Below are 12,732 nucleotides of genomic sequence, written 5' to 3'. Positions count from 1 at the left end.
AGCGGTTGAATTGAGGCACGACAACTGAGCGGTTGAATTGAGGCACGACAACTTCAACCACACGTAGGGTCTGAACGTCTCACTTTCACAAAATCAAGAAGCCAGCACTTCACCGCTGTGATATTTATTATTGATTGATAAATGTGCATAATTAAAAGCATTATAAAAATCATCATTTGCATTGCAGAAGGTCCGAACAGCTCCGTGGAGCCTCCGCGCCTCAGTCCCTGCCGACGAGGTGCGTCTCGGTGGGCCGGTCGATGCGGAAGAGCAGCTCGGCAGGTAGGAAGTAGCCCAGGTACTGCACGCTGTCCGGGCTGGTGTCCTGGTGGTAGTGGCCCCCTTCCCCGTGGTGGCTGAAGCAGTGAGTGTGCTCCACACGAAGGTCAAAGCCCTGTCACCAGAGAAAGGCCCGTCAGCATGCAGTCATGTGGCCCATGGTTAAAAGTCCCTGCCTAGCCTTTCCTTCACCCTGTGTTATTCCCACACTTCTCGGAGCCTGCTCCAACCATTATGCAGTGAAAACTTGCAAGATGCTTGTAAAAGAGGAGCTGTGCAAGACTTCATCATTGGTCATCAAAGAGAAAAAAAATCAGAAACCCTCAGGTTATGGTGTCAAGCTCCTAGAGATTTCCTTTTTAGGATTTTTCTTGGGGGAGGAAGGGGAGGTGGTTGTTTTTTCTTTCCATTGAGGTTAAATAAAGCAGTTACACCAAGGAACCTCTCTGTTAAATCATAACCTCTTTGCACTAAATGGCACAGACCCATATGATAACAGGACAATCTCTACTCCCATTCTAAGAATCAGCTTAGATGCAAATAAGAAGAATAAAATAACAACTAGAGTACTAAACCATGATATCACACCCATCGGTTCTAGCTATCCCAGAATCATGGAATGGTTTGGGTTGGAAGGAAACTTCAAAGGTCATTTAGTCCAACTCCCTGCCATAGGCAGGGGTATCTTCCACTAGACCAGGCTGCTCAAAGCCCTGTCAAGCCTGACTTTAAACACTTCTAGTGATGAGGCATCCACAGCTTTTCTGGGCAACCTGTGCCAGTGCCTCATCACCCTCAGCCTAAAACATTTCCTCCTTCTGTCCAGTTTAAATCTGCTAATTTAAAACTGCTGCCCTTTGTCCTGTCGTTACAGGCCATTGTGAAAAGTCTTGTTTCTTTCTTGTTGGCCTCTTTAGGTACTGGAAGGCTGCTATAAGGGCTCAGCCTTTCTTCATAGGAGAGGTGCTCCAGCCCCTTTGTGTCTCTCCTCTAAACTCTTTCCAACAGGTCCATATTGCAGAATCACAGAGTCCTTCCTGGGGCCCCAGAGCTGGACACAGCACTGCAGGTGGGGTCTCACAAGGCCCAGTGCTGTTGAGCTTACAGTAGACACAGGCAGTAGTAACCCTGCTGCATCCACTGCACAATTTGCATTGGCTCTGGATGGAGCAGCTGTTGATGGCTGTTTTCAAAGTACTTATCAGTTGATTCTGGGAAGATGCACGTGATTTAGCCTTTGGCCAAAGGCTGTCACATAATGACACAATAAAGTCACACCACTGAACATATCCAAGCCTACAGCATGTCTTACTGAACTCTGCAAAAATGGTTCTGATTTTGCTTATGACTGTACTGTTATATAAAATAGCCATTTGCACGTGTGGTTTCCTGGTTACTTTTCCTAATGATGATCATCTTAATGGCTTTTGAAACAGACTGCTTTTTAGCCTAGATTGTCTGCTGTTGAATTTAGTGCTTGTGAATTTAGTGCTTATGGTAGATAACTTTCTAGCATGGGGCTTTGCAGGCTTTAATTTGCATCAGCAGTCCAAGACACGTGCTTCACAGACTTCCACGCAACATCAGCAGAGACAGTTTCTTATGAAATGAACCAGATGAACACATAGCTGAACAAGCTTCCATGCCCTTGATGTTTCTCCTGGTGTGGCCAGCAGGGAATGCAAACTATGCTGTTGGGTTTGAGTCACAAACACGTGTACCCTTCCAAGTGGAACTGAACCAGTAAATTCTACCCACTCTGAACAGCCGTTACGTTTCAGAACACAGGGACTGAGCCTCAACTCAAACTGGTGACAGAAATGAGAAGCTTCTGTTTCATTACACCAACTCTGGAAGGTGTTTTACACAAAATATACCCACTCCTGTTCTTCAAAGGAAATTCAAGACAAAAATTGTTACAAGTGTCAGTTTACACTTAGAAATGAGAAAGAAACTCACTGGGTCTCTGGAAACTATAACTGGCTGACAAATCAGCGGCGCCTTCATTTCAAAGAACTTGAGCCAGTTATTTATATCCTCATCAGTATTCAACGGACAGGTTGAAAATTCTGGAGGCTACAGCAAAAGTAAAAGCTTTAAGTGAAAGGAAGGCATTTGTATCAAGGTACTTTTTCTCTAGCAACTTTCTTTCACTTTTCCTCTCCCCCCTGACCTGTTAACATTCCCTGCTGCCTAAAAGCAGCTCACCAGTGCCCATTACTGTGTTTCTACCAGAAACAAAAGCAACTAGAATATAATTTTTTTCATGGCACAGGTAGTGGGAGAACTACCAAAGTGAGGGTTCCACTTCTTTTACAAGCTCAGTTATTTTAAAGAAGTCTATTGCTTTTTATAAGCATCGTCTCAGTTCATGGATGTTACTCCAAGTCATTTCGCCATAGTTCAACAGTTCTACAGCTGCCTATGGATTTTAAAAGAAAAGGTGACAGTATTAAGGTCAAGTGATACAGCATCTCTAGTTTTGTAACATCAGCTCCTTACTTTAATACACTGCCAAACAGGTTTTTTTATTTAAAAATACAAAGCCAAGCCAAGGCACTAAGATGTTACACCCTGATTTATAGTTCTGTTTTCAGAAGGATGAAGAATGTTGTACAAATTGAGAACTTACCATAATGTGGATCTTTGCCTTCCCCTTCTGAATGATAAACGTACCACCCATCCCTACTGGCTTTTCTCCATAGTGCTTCTCCAAGATTTGTCTCAGACAAGACACAAAGTTAAGTTCCCCAGTTCTTCCATTGGCTTTCACCTCAATGACCTGGAGAATGAAGTTAATTTGCCACTGCTGTCTCCTGCTGCAAAGGTCTGTGAAAGCTGCTCCGAAATTCTCCCAAGCTTATAACCCAAGACTACTTTTCAAAAATGTGAGTTCCATGCAAGTGCTGCTCAGCTTGCATCCTTCCAGTCCCTGACCTTCCCTAACCTCCTGTTCCATGCAAGCTTTGCCTGTGCAGGGAGCAAATCATTTATTCACATATGAGACAATGATACATGCATCCTGTTTCTGTCCACCAGCTGCCTTCTGCTCTGTTCCAAAGAAACTGTTAGAAGTGGAGAAGACTGCTCAGTTTCCACTCAGCAGTCAGGTTTTTGACTCCTCTGCCAATACCTCTGTGCTGTTTTCTACATAAAACTAGGCAAGTGCCCACACCCAATTTACACAAGTGCATTGCACAACCACTACCTTAAATGACTGCTAGTTCAGACTGGATTTGAATGGATGATTTATGATGGAAAAGTTTTAGTAAACTAACACTATCTCTCAAAAATTCAAATGCCTCTGTCTCCACCAATTACCTTCTTCACCCATGTTATTTCCTTATGTTTGGATATTTCTTTCATGCAATTACTACTCATCTATAATCACAGAAAACTGATAGGAAAACATTGAACCATGAGTTTCCCTTCAGTCACAAAGCTCTACAAGCAAAGTCACCTTTGATCCAAGTACGTACCTTCCCCGGTTGGCCCTCACTGGCATAAAGGTTGGCCAACAGCCCAAACTCACAGTCACTATATTTACTGCTGTACTTCTCGAGCAGGCACCCTTTATCTGCAGGATTTATCTGAGCAACGTAGCTCCCATTTACAGCAGCCTTCTTTTCACTCTTAGTTTGAACAATAGGGATAAGCTGAGAAAAAGGACATGTAAGAGTGAGTCAAGTAAGTCAGTAAGAACATGTAAGACTCAGTCAAACAGAACCCATATTAAATGCAATGTAAGCTTTGGACCATGATGCCAAGAAATATTGCCCTTTGTCACACGGCTCTGTCTCAGGATGAGCTCTGTACTGGTAAGAAAAATGCACTATTATTGTAATGTAACTGAAAAGTCCAGAAAGAGGTTTACTTATTTCTAGACAGTTAAATTTAACGTTATGTGAAGATGAATGCTGGTGTTAAAAAGCAAGCCAAACCGCTGAGATCTAAGGCCTGCATGCAGGTATTTGTGTTCTGTGTAATCCTTTCACAGTGTACAGTAACAACCACTATTACAGTGGCCCAAATTTAATGCTGACATGGACTATCCCATCTGCCAATAAATGCATCAAAAGGAGAGACCAGAAGTTTATGGTTGAAAAGACTCTGACCAACTAAAGCCTACACAGACAGTAGTTTTCATCTCCTGCCTCTCCTGCAGATGATCATATTCTATGTGGCATCTTTAAAAATTACAGTAGTAAATCAAAGCCACCCAAGAAGCAAAAGACAGGGAGTATTTCAAATTTACCAGTAACTTTGACATGCATCTCTAAGTCTTGTCATTAAGACCTCTGGTCAGGTTTTTGTCAATCAGTTTCAAAACCTCCTGTTTCTTGCATGCTTCAAAGCAATCACATGCTTCCTGGAGATTTACAAGTTAAACATTAATCTTTGTTATCTCAGTAGCAGGCACCTCACTGGATGGCTCTCACCTGAATTCTTTCTGATGTGTTTTATGTGCTTTTGGCACAAATGGTGTTTATTACATGTTTTATAGTGAATGGGAAATACTCAGCACAATATGCTCTACTATTATGATACTTGCATGAATTCATTGAGGACCATCACATTTATTTACTCACCTCAGCATTTACTCCAAGGACCTTGGATGAAACAGCTCCAGCTCCTAGAATGAAAGCTCCAGGCAGCTCTATGTCTTTTGCAACAGTATTGAGATCATAAACCTGCAAAAGAGAGAAAAATCCTTTGATTTTGGTGGTGCTTTGTTTCAGAACTGTCATTCTGTCACTCCAACCTCTGGATGCATTTAATTCACAACACTTTCACTAATATTTTGGGTAATTAGGTTGAACACAGTTTCTGAACAACACGGTCTTCGGTAGTAACAAAGTGGGTATGTGTCCATTTGTTTCCTGAAAGGTAGAGCCTGCCTGTATGTTCCTCTGCCATTTTACTCAAAAACTGAATTACTGTTCTTATTGAAATTTATATTTGTCTAAGAAAAAAATGAAAGGGAATATCATAGAGACAAAACAGGTGAGGAGTCAGAAAAGAGGCATGATATTGTTGGAACTGGACAGTAATGTGAATTCAGTGTTGACCTGAAGATGCAAATACAGCCAGTTTTCACAAAGAACTGTGTCTCTGACTTGAAATCACAGGCATGCAGCAGGCTACAGGTAAACATGCAGACAAGCCCCTTCTTCAGTAGTTCCTTCCATGGCTGCTGTCACAGCTGGTGTGTTTCAAAAAGACCTTGTATATGAGGGCAGGAGAAGATGATCCATCAACCACGATCTGCTATTTTTACTGCAATATGTAATATTTTCTGACATAGTCTATGTTTAACACATCTCATAAATCACTGAAAAGTCACTTTGACAAGTGGAATCTTAGAGTATCCATCAGCCCTTAGTTTTGTTTATATTTCAACAAGATAATGCTTTTCTTTTAACAAATGTGTTAAACCCCACAGCTACAATAAAAAAACTCACTTTTTCTTTCTGTACAACAGGTATGAGGTAAGGAACACCTCCCACGTCTGCTATTCTAGGTTTCCCACAGATTCCTGCAATAATAAAGCCAGTTAGCTTGGTAAAAGATTTTTTTCCTAATAATCTTAAATGAGCACACAGTCTAACTCATCAAAGAACTGGTTCCTCAAGCTTCTAAAAGCCTTTGAGAACACTAGTTCTCTAGCACACTTAGATGTAGTGTTGTACTTTTAAGAAGTCCAAGGACAGTAAGCTCTAAAATGATTCACAACAGGATTTAATGCTAGGCAGCCTGCTGTAAAATTCACATTCTCATTAACATTCACAAAAAAAGTATTACAGTAGGCAACAACTGCCAGTTGCAAGTTCTCCAGTCAGATGCCCTCACCACACAGTGGATACCTCCCACTCCCACTGGGACTTCGCTTGCAAAATTTCAGCAAAGCTGGATGTCCAAGTCTCAGGATAATTCACCCCACTTCACTGGACATGTATTTTACAAAGGGATGAGTCACCTTCTAGAGGTGCTTCTATCACTACCTTGATGACAGAGATCTGAGTAGCACAGATGATATGTCTGTCTTCCAGACAGCTAATGTCAAAGATGAATCCCACTCAGAATAATCAGTTTCACTTCACTGACACAGAGGAACGGCAGGAATTTAAAACTTAATGGAAGTGCTTCTCCTTAGGTTCAGATAGTGACTGGCATGGATCTAAAATATCTCTCCATCTGGAAGATGACAACCTCATTTCAGGACCTTTTCAGTACACTAAATCAAGCTTATGAAATAAGTGAGTATTGCAATCACAGGGTAAGAAAAACAATTACAAGTATTTGGTAATGACTTGTCCTTGTTCACCCATCAACTAGCAAACAAATCTAGAAATCAAATGTCGCTGTCCTCTCATTCATAGTCTTTACCTGAAAAATTATTTAAGCTCTCCCAACATCTTTAGAAGATCAAAACCAAGAAGGATCAGGTAGAAAGATCTGGAGAAGTCTTAGTGGAAGACAGGTAATGGTAGGTTACCTTTAGCAGGAAACTTGAAGGGTTCCTGAGTCAGATCAGGACAGTCTACAACAGAGACTTGAGCATCAGCAAAGTTTTCTTTAAGCCCTTTCTGCAAAACTGTAACAAACAATAATGGCAGAGTTATTCACAGTGAAAAATTACCAAGTGTTTGACAAGCTACTAACAAGACAAAATATATCTGTTTGGGCTCTGCTTCAGCAAGGTCCATTACAGGACTTATGCTGATCCAAAGTAACTCAATTGATTTAAATGTTACTGTGTGTAGGCACTTGTTTCCTGAGTCAGAGCTTCAGAGAAGATCAAAAGCTTGTTCAGGTAACTGTTATAGCTACCACATTAATTCATTTTAAGAATTTTAAAAACCTTTCAATTGAAGTACAATAACTGACTGCTCCCAGTAGCACCAGGAGCAGCACCATGTGAAGTAACATAGGTAAACCACATTCAGCGATGGTTTTGCTTCACAAGAGCAGACAACTATGATCACAGGCAAATATTTTGTGACAGCAAAGGAGGAAGTTTTAGCTGAAGTGACAATCAGTTCCGTAAATATATTAACTAGGCTGTGTACAAGAGCTTAATTATCATCTGAAACCATCCCTGCTGTCTGGAAACTTCTGCTGTCACAGAATATTGCCTGTTGTGTTTACATTCATGTGCAGTGTGCATGTGCATGTGCCACTGTCAGTACAGGACAGAGAATAAATGGTGCTGATGATAACAAACAACTCCACATCTAAACTTTTGGGTTTGCTTCATATCAATGTTTTTAGGCTCTAAACCTGCAAAGTCACTCAAACAACAAGGAGGATTCTCATTCAGACAAGCACGCTGTTAGGAAACAACCTCCAAACCTTACTCAAGTTGGTGATTGCCTTCACATACACTGTTTCAAATATTGTGTTAAAAGGTCCAAGTTCCTTCATGCCTGGGGGTCTGCTTTGACCGATGTTTTGAACTGAGGAACAGAAAATCCAGTCTGGGACCTAAAACCAGGCAGTTCTTTAATTACTCAGAAGACTTGCCTGTGCCTTTTTTTCCTCCAATCAGGATTTCAGCTGTACCTCACTTCTTGAGAGCAGATTTACCAAGCTGTTGACCACAAGGGTCAGTAGAAAGTACTTGGCAGGTTTCTAAGTACATCTCAGTACCTCCTGGTAAGAGGAATAGGACAAGAAAAGGGTATTCCTCAAAATATTCAAGAGATGAACAGCAACAAAATTCACAGTGTACAGGAGGTCCTCAGGACAAATAGGGAAAAAACAGCAAATTCTGCTTCATGACCCATCTTTTCTGCTACTTCTTTAAGCTGTTGCAATGTGGGCAGCAGGGCGAGGGAGGGGATTCTGTCCCTCTGCTCTGCTGAGACCCTACCTGCAGTGCTGCATCCAGCTCTGGGACCTCCAGCATAAGAAGAACATGGACCTGTTAGAGTGGGTGCAGGGGAGGCCACAAAAATGATCAGAGGGCTGGAGCCTCTCTGCTATGGAGACAGGCTGCGGGAGTTGAGGTTGTTCAGCCTGGAGAAGGCTCGAGGGAGACCTTAGAGCAGACTAAAGGGGTCTAAAGTACCTAAAGGGGCCTATGGGAAAGATGGAGAGGGACTTTTTACAAAAGCATGGACTAATAGGACAAGGGGTAATGGGTTTGAATCGAAAGAAGGTAGATTTGGATTCGGTATTAGGAAGAAATTTTCATTGTGAGAGTGATGATGCACTGGAACACGTTTTCCAGAGAAGCTGTGGATGCCCCATCTCTGGAAGTGCTCAAGGCCACGCTGGATGGGGCTTTGAGCAACCTGGTCTAGTTGAAGGTTTGGAACTAGATGATCTTTAAGGCCCTTTCCAATCCAAACCATTTTATGATTCTATGATTCTTAAAGCATAGAAAAATCAAAATCAGATTTGGGAAAGTGGCAGATTGAACTTGAGGACTTCTATGAAAGAAAAAAAAACCCAAAGAATCTTTAGTACATCTGCTGCAGAAGACAGACTACCAGACTGCCTTGCTACTAGGGCAAGGAAAGAAGCTCATAAGCAGGTGGGCTGCACCAAAACACCTCCAGAGGTCACTTCCAACGTCAGCCATTCTGTTATTCCAAGCACATTTTGTGAAGGCTTTGGAAAGAAACTAAATAAAATGTTTCCTGCAGCCTGGTTCTAAGGCAGTCAACAAAAGAGGAGACAACTAGGTTCAAGCAAGAGGACCTGCCATGCTATACTGCATCTTGTAGGCTGTGTTTTGAGTAGTCCTGAAAAAGAAAGAAATGCTGGAGGGTAGAGGAAAACAGATGATCGCATATGTCAATGAGTTTGTTCTGTCAAACTTTCATAATCCATGCAGAAATCTGGAAATGCAGCAGACAGTTTCAAAGGGTTTGAGAGCCTGTTTGTGTGCTTAAGTATCACTGGGGTGTGAGAGGGAGTCAGTGTTTGCTCTAAGGAAATATTAGTGCATAGAAAAATAGTGCTTTTCTTTACATCTGTGTGCTAAGAGCAGGAACATTCTGCATGTACTAGCCGTAGAAAGGTTTTGATAAGAGCCTTAAGATAAGTTTGAAGAGTACATGATAAGTGTGTATGAAGTTCCACGCTGGGTGACTTACCCCCAGCAAGCTCCTCCAGACTCGGAACGTGAAAAGCAAACCTTTCGACTTTGGCCATTTCCTAAGTGGAGCCAATTCCCTCAGGCGAGAAATGACAATAGATCACGTTGTAGGAGCCACTGACCTGTCAACAGGGATCATAGTTTAATGATTAAAACAGGTTGTTTTCAATATTACTTATTTCAATGTTTCACTCAAGAACACACAGACAACAGCAGAACTGTAGCTCTACAATCCAGGAAGGATCAACAGCTTCAGGACTGTTAATTTTCTTGTGAGCTCTGTCAGAAAAGGTGTCTGTGAGCTCCACAGCTGGCTCAGAGCACTGCATGTGCTAGTCCTCAAGCTTACAACTGGGTGTGGGCAAAACACATCCCATGCTGAATCCAGTTCAAGGGACTGGTCAGGAGATTTATCTGCCCTTTGTACACCTGGAATTACAGTTTGGTTTTGCAAGAAAACTGGGCTGTTCTGAGCACATTAGCTGCCTCCTCAGGTCTTCCCTACCTTAATGTTTACCTTTGCAGCATTAGCTACAATGGACTTTCAGACTCAGCTGGGACATGGGCTCCAATTGATTCTGGGCATGTTTCCTCTTCCAGAGGGAAACAAGCTTGCAGCAAAATAGAAAACAAAAGCAGCAGGTTCTGCAGATGTAATGAAAAGTTTTGTTTCAACATAAGTTAAAGAGCCCCTTTACAAATGAACTGTATTTCAGTCAGCCTGGCAACAGCAAAGCCAGCTACCAGGGCAAACCACTAGCTAGGGGCAGAAACAGTTGGTTACACACTACCTACAAATCAGCCAAAGCAATGATTAACTCCTTAGGCACACACAGCTACAGCATACAGCAGAAAAAGAAGATGGGTCTCAGTTATCTAGATCTCAGGCCTTGGAGGAAAAAGCCAAAACCTTAACTACACTCTCAGAGCTGACAGAGATTTTGTTAGGAAGGACTATGGTGTGAGCTAGCTGTTCATGTATACTTTTAGCTGCTGTTTAAAAAAAATCCTAGCTTTTACCATTGCCAGAAGTAATAACTGTCCTTACACCATCAGACTCTTCAGTCTGCACAAAGGAAAAAAACACAGCACAAAAAAAGACATAAAAATTTTTGTGAGGCCATAGCAGTCACTGTAGTCTTTCAGCTCAAAGTTCAGCCACTCCAAATTACTGCTGTAGCAAGCAGTACAGAAACGGAGAAAGACAGATCCCATGTGCAGTAATTCTCATCCTAGTTGGTCTTATCCACCTCTCTGGTCGACTTCCTCCCTCCTCTGGCTGTGGAGGAAAAAGTTACAGGCTGGGGTTGGTTTCTCCGGTAGAAGACTGTTGTCAGATGGAGTGAACCATAGCCTAAGACTTTAAGCGTGCACCAAGCACAAGAAAGGGACTCAGAGAGAGAAAATGAGAAGATGCCTTTGGCAGCATTGTTTTAGATGATCCTCATCCTCTCAAAAGCCTTTTGTCTTGTCTGGAAGGAGGTTGTGGCAGCACTCAAGACACTGGTTGAGAAAGTCCTGGAACAGCCTGAGAAGATGGGCTAGGACTGTTGTGCAAAAGGCAAAGGCGAGACTTGGACACAGTTTGAATAAGCAGGCTCAGATATAACACCTAGATCATCACTAGCTGTTTAAAGGGCAGTAGTCAGCTTCCCACAATTAAGAAAGGAAGGAAAGACTGTGGGGAAAAAGCTTGATGTAGCATAATAAACCCAATCTGATCACTAGACAGGAGTCCATACCGGATACACACAAAAGAGAAGTAGATCCCTGAGTCACCACTGTGAGGAAAGCACTCACAGGGGAGTTTGTGTGGCACGGGAGAGGGAGAACCTGAAAGGAGACAACAACAGACAATTAAGATCTATTAATGGAGGGGTGGAGAGACATGAAATTACTACAGAAGACTTTCAAAGAAAATCCATAAATGCTGAAGGGATGATAAATTATTAGATCTGGGATGGTGCCACAAGAATGGAGAGAACAAACAACTAAAAAAAGACTTTAAAAATCTGTCTTTTTGAAGCAGGAAGTAAAACATGAGGAGAAGGCAGATAAAATGGGAATCACTATGTTAACGGAGTGGGTGAGTTGTGTAGTATCAAAACCTGAATTAAAACTAGTTTGGAGCATACAAGCTACAAAGGAGAGGTCATAGGCAGGCGACAGGTGATTCAGATTACAGGGAAAAAGAACTATGAGGGGAATAAAGAAGATGGCAGTCAGTGAGAGAAATTTAGCAATGACACCAAGAAGAGCAGTAACATCTACAGATACATCCGCAGAGGTTGCATTCCTCAACTGGGGTGCTGTAAGCAGGTCTGTATGAGGCAAAGGGAGGTGCAGGACAGCAGGGGATCTGCTTGAGTGGCTGGGATTTGAGGAAGGGATGGGTAACAGCAGGACAAGAAAAGCCCGGCAAAGAGAGATTGAGGTCCTTAAGAAAGCATCCAGGCAGGCAGAGGCAGCAAACGAGTGCTGGAGCCAAGAAGCGCCAAAGCTGACGCTGCACTTGGCAGTGCTGCGGCAGGAAAGAACGGACTCAGGCTAGAGCCGCCAGCTCCGAGGAGACTGAGCGGCAGGGGGAGAGGCAGCACAGCAGCAGCGACAGGCCGACCTGGAGCAGCTTCTCGGAGCCCCGAACCGAGCGGGATGGGCGGGATCTGCGCCCTGAGGGGGAGCCCGGACTCCCCGGGCGAAGCGGACAGCGGCTGCAGCGGGACACAGCCGGGAGCTGCTCCGACCCTGCAGCAGCGCGGGCGGACGATCCCTGGCTCCTGCCGACGCCTGACCGCACGTACCTGTCCCCTCGTCCGAGCTGCGCGGCGGCACCGCCTCCGGCTCCGGCACCGCCAGCTCCTGCGGCGAGCCAGCCCGGGGGCCGGCCGGACCGCCCTGCCGCCACCCCCAGCATGGCAGCCGCGGGGCCGGCCGGACCGCCCTGCCGCCACCCCCAGCATGGCAGCCGCGGGGCCGGACCGCTGAGCCCGCCCTGCCGCCACCCCCAGCATGGCAGCCGCGGGGCCGGCCGGACCGCCCTGCCGCCACCCCCAGCATGGCAGCCGCGGGGCCGGCCGGACCGCTGAGCCCGCCCTGCCGCCACCCCCAGCATGGCAGCCGCGGGGCCGGCCGGACCGCTGAGCCCGCCCTGCCGCCACCCCCAGCATGGCAGCCGCGGGGCCGGCCGGACCGCTGCGCCCGCCCTGCCGCCACCCCCAGCATGGCAGCCGCGGGGCCGGACCGCTGCGCCCGCCCTGCCGCCACCCCCAGCATGGCAGCCGCGGGGCCGGCCGGACCGCTGCGCCCGCCCTGCCGCCACCCCCAGCATGGCAGCCGCGGGGCCGGCC

General features: G+C 44.8%; 1 protein-coding gene across 3 annotated transcripts; it reads right to left on the bottom strand.

Annotated features, from left to right (window-relative positions):
• Positions 1-108: 108 nt before the first annotated feature.
• On the bottom strand, positions 109-12,275 carry C1H11orf54 (chromosome 1 C11orf54 homolog). Of its 3 annotated transcripts, XM_061991348.1 has the most exons (10): positions 12,187-12,236; positions 11,128-11,218; positions 9,384-9,507; positions 6,776-6,874; positions 5,742-5,815; positions 4,869-4,970; positions 3,759-3,935; positions 2,912-3,061; positions 2,239-2,355; positions 109-394 (listed from the first exon to the last, which is right to left on the bottom strand). In XM_061991348.1, exons 3-10 carry the CDS (start codon positions 9,439-9,441, stop codon positions 221-223), a joined length of 951 nt encoding a protein of 316 aa, XP_061847332.1. In that variant the 5' UTR covers positions 9,442-9,507; positions 11,128-11,218; positions 12,187-12,236; the 3' UTR covers positions 109-220. The 3 variants fall into 3 exon arrangements, with proteins under 3 accessions (XP_061847332.1, XP_061847326.1, XP_061847318.1); XM_061991342.1 differs by lacking the exon at positions 11,128-11,218 and having other exon boundaries at positions 12,187-12,275; XM_061991334.1 differs by lacking the exons at positions 11,128-11,218; positions 12,187-12,236 and adding an exon at positions 12,003-12,174.
• Positions 12,276-12,732: the final 457 nt, after the last annotated feature.

The sequence above is a fragment of the Colius striatus genome, chromosome 1, assembly GCF_028858725.1.
Source record: "Colius striatus isolate bColStr4 chromosome 1, bColStr4.1.hap1, whole genome shotgun sequence".
NCBI lineage: Eukaryota > Metazoa > Chordata > Aves > Coliiformes > Coliidae > Colius > Colius striatus.
The sequence above is the reverse complement of the archived record's forward strand: the minus strand, read 5'-3'. Positions and strand labels throughout refer to the sequence as shown.